The sequence below is a fragment of the Oncorhynchus keta genome, chromosome 30, assembly GCF_023373465.1.
Source record: "Oncorhynchus keta strain PuntledgeMale-10-30-2019 chromosome 30, Oket_V2, whole genome shotgun sequence".
In the NCBI taxonomy this organism is placed as follows: Eukaryota; Metazoa; Chordata; class Actinopteri; order Salmoniformes; family Salmonidae; genus Oncorhynchus; species Oncorhynchus keta.
Genome location: NC_068450.1, coordinates 25,800,608 through 25,813,672, shown reverse-complemented (window position 1 = coordinate 25,813,672; position 13,065 = coordinate 25,800,608). Strand labels below are relative to the sequence as shown.

The following is a 13,065-nucleotide window of genomic DNA, read 5'->3' as shown; positions in this document are numbered from 1 at the left end:
ATTGCCTCTCTCTTCACTGCAGCCACCCCATTGCCTCTCTCTTCACTGCAGCCACCCCATTGCCTCTCTCTCCACTGCAGCCACCCCATTGCCTCTCTCTCCACTGCAGCCACCCCATTGCCTCTCTCTCCACTGCAGCCACCCCATTGCCTCTCTCTTCACTGCAGCCACCCCATTGCCTCTCTCTTCACTGCAGCCACCCCATTGCCTCTCTCTCCACTGCAGCCACCCCATTGCCTCTCTCTCCACTGCACATAAAGCAACTGAAGTAGTACAACAATGCATTCCTGTAAAAATAAAAACACACTTCTACCATTCATTTCTCTGCGAGTGGCATACTGCAATGATTCACAGGTTCTGGCAACCTTTTTGACTAACTCCAAAGCAAATCTTAGGGGGGTGCATGGGGGAGGGTTAGGAGAATGGTCTGTATTCAAACGCCTCTTGAACTTCAGCCAGATGGTTCAACTTCTGCCAGTTGCTCTCATAATACAAACAGCCAACATATGCTGGCACTGATATTTTTCACCTGAGTGCCTGCCTCTGCCTGGATACAGACAGACAGACAGTGTAGTTATGATTTTTCCCCCCTGTTGTATTTTACTCCTGTTCCACTGTTCAGACAGATGCCGCCAGTCTTAAACTGTCTCATACCCTCTGACTTTTCACTGTTCAGTTTGGAACTGATGTGTCATAGATTACCAGTTATTTTAGTATGGTTTCACTTGGATGGGTCATATTTGAGAGGATCCATTATTCTACATGGTTTCACTTGGATGTGTCATGTTTGAGAGGACCCACTATTCTACATGGTTTCACTTGGATGTGTCATGTTTGAGAGGACCCACTATTCTACATGGTTTCACTTGGATGGGTCATGTTTGAGAGGACCCATTATTCTACATGGTTTCACTTGGATGTGTCATGTTTGAGAGGACCCATTATTCTACATGGTTTCACTTGGATGTGTCATGTTTGAGAGGACCCACTATTCTACATGGTTTCACTTGGATGTGTCATGTTTGAGAGGACCCATTATTCTACATGGTTTCACTTGGATGTGTCATGTTTGAGAGGACCCACTATTCTACATGGTTTCACTTGGATGGGTCATGTTTGAGAGGACCCACTATTCTACATGGTTTCACTTGGATGTGTCATGTTTGAGAGGACTCATTATTCTACATGGTTTCACTTGGATGTGTCATGTTTGAGAGGACCCATTATTCTACATGGTTTCACTTGGATGTGTCATGTTTGAGAGGACCCACTATTCTACATGGTTTCACTTGGATGGGTCATGTTTGAGAGGGCCCACTATTCTACATGGTTTCACTTGGATGTGTCATGTTTGAGAGGCCCCATTATTCTACATGGTTTCACTTGGATGTGTCATGTTTGAGAGGACCCACTATTCTACATGGTTTCACTTGGATGTGTCATGTTTGAGAGGACCCACTATTGTACATGGTTTCACTTGGATGGGTCATTTTTGAGAGGAGCCATTATTCTACATGGTTTCACTTGGATGTGTCATGTTTGAGAGGACCCACTATTCTACATGGTTTCACTTGGATGTGTCATGTTTGAGAGGACCTATTATTCTACATGGTTTCACTTGGATGTGTCATGTTTGAGAGGACCCACTATTCTACATGGTTTCACTTGGATGTGTCATGTTTGAGAGGACCCACTATTCTACATGGTTTCACTTGGATGTGTCATGTTTGAGAGGACCTATTATTCTACATGGTTTCACTTGGATGTGTCATGTTTGAGAGGACCCACTATTCGACATGGTTTCACTTGGATGTGTTATGTTTGAGAGGACCCATTATTCTACATGGTTTCACTTGGATGTGTCATGTTTGAGAGGACCCACTATTCTACATGGTTTCACTTGGATGTGTTATGTTTGAGAGGACCCACTATTCTACATGGTTTCACTTGGATGGGTCATTTTTGAGAGGAGCCATTATTCTACATGGTTTCACTTGGATGTGTCATGTTTGAGAGGAGCCATTATTCTACATGGTTTCACTTGGATGTGTCATGTTTGAGAGGAGCCATTACTCTACATGGTTTCACTTGGATGTGTCATGTTTGAGAGGACCCATTATTCTACATGGTTTCACTTGGATGTGTCATGTTTGAGAGGACCCACTATTCTACATGGTTTCACTTGGATGTGTAATGTTTGAGAGGAGCCATTACTCTACATGGTTTCACTTGGATGTGTCATGTTTGAGAGGACCCATTACTCTACATGGTTTCACTTGGATGTGTCATGTTTGAGAGGAGCCATTATTCTACATGGTTTCACTTGGATGTGTCATGTTTGAGAGGACCTATTATTCTAGCATGGTTTCACTTGGATGTGTCATGTTTGAGAGGACCTATTATTCTAGCATGGTTTCACTTGGATGTGTCATGTTTGAGAGGAGCCATTATTCTACATGGTTTCACTTGGATGTGTCATGTTTGAGAGGACCTATTATTCTAGCATGGTTTCACTTGGATGTGTCATGTTTGAGAGGACCTATTATTCTAGCATGGTTTCACTTGGATGTGTCATGTTTGAGAGGACCTATTATTCTAGCATGGTTTCACTTGGATGTGTCATGTTTGAGATGACCCATTATTCTATGGTTTCATGGATGTGTCATGTTTGAGAGGACCTTTATTCTAGCATGGTTTCACTTGGATGTGTCATGTTTGAGAGGAGCCATTATTCTACATGGTTTCACTTGGATGTGTCATGTTTGAGAGGACCTATTATTCTAGCATGGTTTCACTTGGATGTGTCATGTTTGAGAGGACCTATTATTCTAGCATGGTTTCACTTGGATGTGTCATGTTTGAGAGGAGCCATTATTCTACATGGTTTCACTTGGATGTGTCATGTTTGAGAGGACCTATTATTCTAGCATGGTTTCACTTGGATGTGTCATGTTTGAGAGGAGCCATTATTCTACATGGTTTCACTTGGATGTGTCATGTTTGAGAGGACCTATTATTCTAGCATGGTTTCACTTGGATGTGTCATGTTTGAGAGGAGCCATTATTCTACATGGTTTCACTTGGATGTGTCATGTTTGAGAGGAGCCATTATTCTACATGGTTTCACTTGGATGTGTCATGTTTGAGAGTTTGACCTATTATTCTAGCATGGTTTCACTTGGATGTGAGAGGACCATGTTTGAGGATGGACATGTTTGAGAGGACTATTATTCTATGGTTTCACTTGGATGTGTCATGTTTGAGAGGACCTATTATTCTAGCATGGTTTCACTTGGATGTGCCATGTTTGAGAGGACCTATTATTCTACATGGTTTCACTTGGATGTGCCATGTTTGAGAGGACCTATTATTCTACATGGTTTCACTTGGATGTGCCATGTTTGAGAGGACCTATTATTCTACATGGTTTCACTTGGATGTGCCATGTTTGAGAGGACCTATTATTCTACATGGTTTCACTTGGATGTGCCATGTTTGAGAGGACCTATTATTCTACATGGTGTTTGAGAGGACCTATTATTCTACATGGTTTCATGGATGTGTCATGTTTGAGAGGACCTATTATTCTACATGGTTTCACTGTCATGTTTGAGAGGACCATTATTCTACATGGTTTCACTTGGATGTGTCATGTTTGAGAGGAGCCATTATTCTACATGGTTTCACTTGGATGGTTTCACTTGGATGTGCCATGTTTGAGAGGACCTATTATTCTACATGGTTTCACTTGGATGTGCCATGTTTGAGAGGACCTATTATTCTACATGGTTTCACTTGGATGTGTCATGTTTGAGAGGACCTATTATTCTAGCATGGTTTCACTTGGCTGCAAACACAAATAAGTGTTATTTGCCTTCTCTTGACAGTGTATAAATAACATAACCCTGGGGACTGGCATGCAAAACAATGTGCATCCCAAATGGTGGAGCTGGGCCCTAGTATGGGCCCTGGTTAGAAGTAGTGCAGTACAAAGGGAATAGGGGGCTATTTTAGATGCACAGACGCAGACAGGCAAAGGTTGCTGCTACTGCTGCTGCCACATGGTACATACAGCTGGTTCTGTTTCATGCAGAATAATGACATAAGCTTGTCCTGCAATCACAATTCACATTTAAACAACGTTGCCACTGTATGTGCAGTAAATATAATAACATTATAGTAAAGTTATGCCTTGGAAATATATACAGTGTTGGATAGACTCTCAGGATTTGCCAGACTGAGATTTACCAAGCAAGCAGGCTTCTGAAACCTGTCTAGTGAAACCTGTTATGGATTATATAAGATATCTTAGAAAACTAGATTCATATTTAGCTCATTACCCCACTGGTTCTTTTCAAAGTTGTTTTTAAAAAGCTTGAGAAATATAGGCAAACATTTATGTACGGAACATTGGAATTGAAAATTATTTGAACATTGAATATTTGTTAGCTAAATATTCACACAAGAAAGAATGGTTGATACCAAGTGGCAACTCAATACTTCAATCTAACAGACTTTATATTAATGAACTGCTGTGTCACAATTGCCAGGTTGCACAGGAGGTTGGTGGCACCTTAACTGGGGAGGACGGGCTCATAGTAATGGCTGGAACGGAATCAATGGAATGGTATCGAACTCTTCAGACACATAGTTTCCGTGTTTTCGGTATTCACTCCAATCCAGCCATTTCTATGAGCCGTCCTCCACTCAGCAGCCTCCTGTGTGTTTGGGTCCTTGATTTGTCCTGCTGTATACCTGTAGTGTAAGGGCCAGGGGATGGTAATGGTTGACATACAGACAGGTTTCTGGAGGACTGTTAACAATAGTAGTGGGCTGCTGCAACCAAACAAAAGGGGCAAAGAGACATGTCCATGTTGATCGGGATGTCAATGGAAAAAATGGAAAAAGCCAGAGCCCAAATAACACTACGTTCCCCACACAAACCTAGAGAGAATCAGCTCTCCAATGCATAGCATGAAAGTAAAATAATCAATAGAATGAATGTAATAGAGTATTAAGCTGTGTAAGGACAGCCTTTGGTACTTTGTTACATGGTTCGACTGATGTCCAAATCAATGAATATGAACAAAATATGACGTGATTAGTTTAAGGAAAAAAGACCATATATGCTTTGTGAGGCCCTCAAACAAACACACACACACACATACACATGCATACACACACAGACCAAAAAGATCATCAAGGACAACAACCACCCGAGCCACTGCCTGTTCACCCCGCTATTGTCCAGGCGAGGTCAGTACAGGTGCATCAAAGCTGGGACCTAGAGACTGGAAAGAAAACTTTATCTCAAGGCCATCAGACTGTTAAACAGCCACCACTAACATTGAGTGGCTGCTGCCAACATACTGACTCAGATCTCTAGCCACTTCAATAATTAAAAATTGGATGTCATAAATATATCACTAGTCACTTTAAACAATGCCACTTTTTATGTTTACATACCCTACATTACTCATCTCATATGTACGCATCGCGCCGACAGAAACATACATCTCTCTGGTAAGAAGAGTGGCGGGGGCGTATGCCTCATGACTAACGGGACATGGTGTGATGAAGGAAACATACAGGAACTCAAATCCTTCTGTTCACCTGATTTAGAATTCCTCACAATCAAATGTAGACCGCATTATCTTCCAAGAGAATTCTCTTCGATTATAATCACAGCCGTATATATCCCCCCCCAAGCAGACACATCGATGGCTCTGAAGGAACTTTATTTAACTCTTTGCAAACTGGAAACCATTTATCCGGAGGCTGCATTCATTGTAGCTGGGGATTTTAACAAAGCTAATCTGAAAACAAGACTCCCTAAATTTTATCCGCATATCGATTGCGCAACCAGGGGTGGTAAAACCTTGGATCATTGTTACTCTAACTTCCGCGACGCATATAAGGCCCTGCCCCGCCCCCCTTTCGGGAAAGCTGACCACGACTCCATTTTGCTGATCCCTGCCTACAGGCAAAAATTAAAACAAGAGGCTCCCACACTGAGGTCTGTCCAACGCTGGTCAGACCAAGCTGACTCTACACTCCAAGACTGCTTCCATCACGTGGACTGGGACATGTTTCGTATTGCGTCAGATGGAAATATTGACGAAAACGCTGATTCGGTGTGCGAGTTCATTAGAACGTGTGTTGAAGATGTCGTTCCCATAGCAACGATAAAAACATTCCCAAACCAGAAACCGTGGATTGATGGCAGCATTCGCGTGAAACTGAAAGCGCGAACCACTGCTTTTAATCAGGGCAAGGTGTCTGGTAACATGTCCGAATATAAACAATGCAGCTATTCCCTCCGCAAGGCTATTAAACAAGCTAAGCGTCAGTACAGAGACAAAGTGGAATCTCAATTCAATGGCTCAGACACAAGAGGCATGTGGCAGGGTCTACAGTCAATCACGGACTACAAGAAGAAACCCAGCCCAGTCACGGACCAGGATGTCTTGCTCCCAGGCAGACTAAATAACTTTTTGCCCGCTTTGAGGACAATACAGTGCCACTGACACGGCCTGCAACGAAAACATGCGGTCTCTCCTTCACTGCAGCCGAGGTGAGTAAGACATTTAAACGTGTTAACCCTCGCAAGGCTGCAGGCCCAGACGGCATCCCCAGCCGCGCCCTCAGAGCATGCGCAGACCAGCTGGCCGGTGTGTTTACGGACATATTCAATCAATCCCTATACCAGTCTGCTGTTCCCACATGCTTCAAGAGGGCCACCATTGTTCCTGTTCCCAAGAAAGCTAAGGTAACTGAGCTAAACGACTACCGCCCGTAGCACTCACTTCCGTCATCATGAAGTGCTTTGAGAGACTAGTCAAGGACCATATCACCTCCACCCTACCTGACACCCTAGACCCACTCCAATTTGCTTACCGCCCAAATAGGTCCACAGACGATGCAATCTCAACCACACTGCACACTGCCCTAACCCACCTGGACAAGAGGAATACCTATGTGAGAATGCTGTTCATCGACTACAGCTCGGCATTCAACACCATAGTACCCTCCAAGCTCGTCATCAAGCTGGGGTCTCGACCCCGCCCTGTGCAACTGGGTACTGGACTTCCTGACGGGCCGCCCCCAGGTGGTGAGGGTAGGCAACAACATCTCCTCCCCGCTGATCCTCAACACGGGGCCCCACAAGGGTGCGTTCTGAGCCCTCTCCTGTACTCCCTGTTCACCCACGACTGCGTGGCCACGCACGCCTCAACTCAATCATCAAGTTTGCGGACGACACAACAGTGGTAGGCTTGATTACCAACAACGACGAGACAGCCTACAGGGAGGAGGTGAGGGCCCTCGGAGTGTGGTGTCAGGAAAATAACTTCACACTCAATGTCAACAAAACTAAGGAGATGATTGTGGACTTCAGGAAACAGCAGAGGGAACACCCCCTATCCACATCGATGGAACAGTAGTGGAGAGGGTAGCTAGTTTTAAGTTCCTCGGCATACACATCACAGACAAACTGAATTGGTCCACTCACACTGACAGCGTCGTGAAGAAGGCGCAGCAGCGCCTATTCAACCTCAGGAGGCTGAAGAAATTCGGCTTGTCACCAAAAGCACTCACAAACTTCTACAGATGCACAATCGAGAGCATCCTGGCGGGCTGTATCACCGCCTGGTACGGCAACTGCTCCGCCCTCAACCGTAAGGCTCTCCAGAGGGTAGTGAGGACTGCACAACGCATCACCGGGGCAAACTACCTGCCCTCCAGGACACCTACACCACCTGTTGTTACAGGAAGGCCATAAAGATCATCAAGGACATCAACCACCCGAACCACTGCCTGTTCACCCCGCTATCATCCAGAAGGCGAGGTCAGTACAGGTGCATCAAAGCTGGGACCGAGAGACTGAAAAACAGCTTCTATCTCAAGGCCATCAGACTGTTAAACAGCCACCACTAACATTGAGTGGCTGCTGCCAACACACTGTCATTGACACTGACCCAACTCCAGCCATTTTAATCATGGGAAATGATGTAAATATATCACTAGCCACTTTAAACAATGCTACCTTATATAATGTTTCTTACCCTACATTATTCATCTCATATGCATATGTATATACTGTACTCTACATCATCGACTGCATCCCTATGTAATACATGTATCACTAGCCACTTTAACTATGCCACTTTGTTTACTTTGTCTACACACTCATCTCATATGTATATACTGTACTCGATACCATCTACTGTATGCTGCTCTGTACCATCACTCATTCATATATCCTTATGTACATATTCCTTATCCCCTTACACTGTGTATAAGACAGTAGTTTTGGAATTGTTAGGTAGATTACTTGTTGGTTATCACTGCATTGTCGGAACTAGAAGCACAAGCATTTCGCTACACTCGCATTAACATCTGCTAACCATGTGTATGTGACAAATACATTTTGATTTGATTTGATTTATACTGTGCTCTATACCATCTACTGCATCTGGCCTATGCTGCACTGCCATCGCTCATCCATGTATTTATATGTATATATTCTACATTACTCATCTCATATGTATATACTGTACTCTATACCATCTACTGCATCTGGCCTATGCTGCACTGCCATCGCTCATCCATGTATTTATATGTACATATTCTACATTACTCATCTCATATGTATATACTGTACTCTATACCATCTACTGCATCTGGCCTATGCTGCACTGCCATCGCTCATCCATGTATTTATATGTACATATTCTTATTCATTCCTTTACAGTTGTGTGTATAAGGTAGTTGTTGTGAAATTATTAGATTACTTGTTAGATATTACTGCAAGGTCGGAACTAGAAGAACAAGCATTTCGCAACACTCGCATTAACATCTGCTAACCATGTGTATGTGACCAATAGAATTTGATTTGATTTGACACACACTGACTTTTCTCGTTCACATGTATTCTGCCTAAGCATTTCTGATATCCACAAGATGGTGGTGTTGAGTTGTATAATTTCTGAATGGAAAAGTTGTAAAGCAGTAGTGGTGAGTGCTGCCAGGCCATCAGGTCTGGGCTTCTTCTTACAGCATAGAGGTGAGTGCTGCCAGGCCATCAGGTCTGGGCTTCTTCTTACAGCATAGAGGTGAGTGCTGCCAGGCCATCAGGTCTGGGCTTCTTCTTACAGCATAGAGGTGAGTGCTGCCAGGCCATCAGGTCTGGGCTTCTTCTTACAGCATAGAGGTGAGTGCTGCCAGGCCATCAGATCTGGGCTTCTTCTTACAGCATAGAGGTGAGTGCTGCCAGGCCATCAGGTCTGGGCTTCTTCTTACAGCATAGAGGTGAGTGCTGCCAGGCCATCAGATCTGGGCTTCTTCTTACAGCATAGAGGTGAGTGCTGCCAGGCCATCAGGTCTGGGCTTCTTCTTACAGCATAGAGGTGAGTGCTGCCAGGCCATCAGGTCTGGGCTTCTTCTTACAGCATAGAGGTGAGTGCTGCCAGGCCATCAGATCTGGGCTTCTTCTTACAGCATAGAGGTGAGTGCTGCCAGGCCATCAGATCTGGGCTTCTTCTTACAGCATAGAGGTGAGTGCTGCCAGGCCATCAGGTCTGGGCTTCATCTTACAGCATAGAGGTGAGTGCTGCCAGGCCATCAGGTCTGGGCTTCTTCTTACAGTATAGAGGTGAGTGCTGCCAGGCCATCAGATCTGAGCTTCTTCTTACAGCATAGAGGTGAGTGCTGCCAGGCCATCAGATCTGGGCTTCTTCTTACAGCATAGAGGTGAGTGCTGCCAGGCCATCAGATCTGAGCTACTTACAGAATTTCATATTCATCTCTGCTACTGTATATCTGCATGCTGAGAAGTAGATTGGGTGTCTGAAGAAATCTTACTACTCCTTAATATTTCAACAAATTCATCATAAACATACAGCTGGCAATGTTGCTGATTATTGAGTGAACTATTGAGTGATGTAAATAGGATGTGCTGGTGAAGCAGCCGGAGCATTCCCCTTTCAGAGAGGATACTGTAGGTAATAGAGGTCCACCATAGCAAACATCCACTATTTCAGTTTTTGCAACTTCGAAAGATTATAGCTGCAGTTGCCATAGTAGCTGACATTTATAACCATTGAACGCTTGACATATTTAACTCCACCACATAGATCATATATGTAAAATGACAGCATTACATTACAATGAAAACCAAATACAGTGCCTATAGAATAAATACAGTGCCCATAGAATAAATACAGTGCCTATAGAATAAATACAGTGACTATAGAATAAATACAGTGACTATAGAATAAACACAGTGCCTATAGAATAAATACAGTGCCTATAGAATAAATACAGTGCCCATAGAATAAATACAGTGCCTATAGAATAAATACAGTGACTATAGAATAAATACAGTGACTATAGAATAAACACAGTGCCTATAGAATAAATACAGTGCCTATAGAATAAATACAGTGCCCATAGAATAAATACAGTGCCTCTAGAATAAATACAATGCCTATTGAATAAATACAGTGCCTATAGAATTAATACAGTGCCTATAGAATAAATAAAGTGCATATAGAAAAATACAGTGCCTATAGAGTAAATACAGTGCCTATAGAATAAATACAGTGCCTATCGAGTAAATACAGTGCCTATAGAATAAATACAGTGCATATAGAATAAATCAAGCAGTAAACAACCGGTTTATTTCAACATGATTTAATATACAGCCATTCGCAAGGGTCCAACAAAATTGGATTTCATCATATAAGTAGAGAATGCACATTGATGCTCTATCAAAATCCATCAGCTTGCAAACAGACAAAAAGGCATTAAATAAACTTATACGATGTATAACTGGTGTTGAAGAAGACATCCGTGTGCAGTTCAACAACGGTTCAAAATGATCGCTGCAATCTCTTTGACCTCCTGCCGTTAGTGTTTTAGTTTACTCTTGAAGGTCACCAAGTCATCTTTGTTACAATCTTGGCATTTCGGCTGATTATTCCTCTATAACTCAATGAGAGAGATTAGAGGCTGATCATTCTTATAACTCAATAAAAGAGATTAGAGGCTGATCATTCCTCTATACCTCAATGAGACAGATTAGAGACTGATCATTCCTATAACTCAATGAGACAGATTAGAGGCTGATCATTCCTCTATAACTCAATGAGACAGATTAGAGGCTGATCATTCCTCTATACCTCAATGAGACAGATTAGAGACTGATCATTCCTATAACTCAATGAGACAGATTAGAGACTGATCATTCCTATAACTCAATGAGACAGATTAGAGGCTGATCATTCCTCTATAACTCAATGAGACAGATTAGAGACTGATCATTCCTATAACTCAATGAGACAGATTAGAGGCTGATCATTCCTCTATAACTCAATGAGACAGATTAGAGGCTGATCATTCCTCTATAACTCAATGAGACAGATTAGAGGCTGATCATTCCTCTATAACTCAATGAGACAGATTAGAGGCTGATCATTCCTCTATAACTCAATGAGACAGATTAGAGGCTGATCATTCCTCTATAACTCAATGAGACACATTAGAAGCTGATTATTCCTCTATAACTCAATGAGACAGATAGAGGCTGCTATATTACAAATCATTGCAGACAAATAGGATTCATTTTCTAAGATCAAAATAGCAGAGCAACTGAAAAGAGGATGATTCTATAAGACTATTCTCTTCTCATTGAGCAAATGAAATCAATCAAATAAAATAGATACAAATGCAAATATCTCTCAGGTGATTCCAGTTCCCTTTCATTTCTACAATACATTCAGTCAAAACTACCATCGTTTCCGAAAGCACCACCGAGTCCATCTGTACCATTTGGAGAGCGGCTCATCCTCAAAAAGACAACTCAATGGCCATCTGAAAACAATATGGCCAACAGAGGAAGGAAGGCAGGTGAAGCAGGGGAGGAATTCAGCAGAGAAAAAGGCTTCTTGTTTTGTACAACTAAAATAAGCAAAGTAACAGGCAGAACTCAAGAGACAGCAACTAGTCACAGACTACAACTCAAACAAATACTGCATTAAACAATTCAAATATTCATATTTAATTGGCCTCAAACAATGACAATAGCTTGTGTAAATTCAAACATTATTGATTTGCTTAAATATACTGTAACATTTTTAAAGCTCACAGAGAATGTTTTCAGTCCATCTTGACAGAATTGTGCTGCAATGAGAAACATTCCCTTTTCCCATGAAAAAAATCACAGGTCAGAATCTTTCAATTTGGATTCACTCACATACTCACACCATTAAAATCTTAAAGGAATCATCATGAATGTCTATAGAAGATATGAAAACTGTACATAATAACAATACCTTGAACATTAAAAACAAGGTTTTTTCATGTATTACTCATCTCAAAAAAGGAGACATTTTTCAAGTAAGAAAATGATGACTGGAGCAACTCCCTTTGTCCTTGATTTCCTTAAAGACTGAACGAAAAAAGACAAATCCAGAAAACATTTAACCGCTAATGAAAATAGTCAGCGAGAAATGATTGTGTGCAGAATGGTTTTTGTCATCAGTGTTTTGTCTAAATGAATCTTCATGCAGATAAAAGACAAAGACATAAGAGATGTGGCATCAAGCTGGATATCAGTCTACCAGATATCACTTGTGTGTTCCCCCCCAGATAGAGGGACGAAAGTGCTGTTCAAGTGGATCTCCTGCTTGCTCTTTCCCATCGTGTTGTTCTGAGTCACCTGTCCGTTGAGCAGCGCCATGGGGATATTGCAGTATATGTGACGGTTACTCAAGGTGGCTATCTGCACGGGGGAGGCAGGCATCTTATACTCGTAGCTACGGGTGCAGTAGTGTCTCATCTGAGGGTGGCTGGTCTGGTTAAAGTCTGGAATCTCAGCGTGGTGGGCGGGCACCATCGAGGCAGATGTGGTCGTCATGGCGATGGTGGAGACCGTCTGCAGGTCGCCGAACAGACCCTGCTCCCTGGAGTCTAGCACCTGCCGGCGAGACAGCATCTCTTTCCTCTTCACCGGCATCTCGTATATCACCTGCTTCCAGAACATAGACTTGAGCTCATTGCTCTTGG

At 42.7% G+C, this 13,065-nt stretch overlaps 1 protein-coding gene across 2 annotated transcripts in view; it reads right to left on the bottom strand.

Moving 5' to 3' along the window:
• Positions 1–10,686: 10,686 nt before the first annotated feature.
• LOC118363094 (X-linked interleukin-1 receptor accessory protein-like 2) overlaps positions 10,687–13,065 on the bottom strand; it is a 530,410-nt gene continuing 528,031 nt past the window's right edge. For both annotated transcript variants that reach the window (XM_052488072.1, XM_052488073.1), the window contains one exon: positions 10,687–13,065. This exon is cut by the window's right edge and continues 252 nt beyond it. In XM_052488072.1, coding sequence (XP_052344032.1) covers positions 12,617–13,065 — 449 coding nt within the window. In that variant the 3' untranslated portion in view covers positions 10,687–12,616.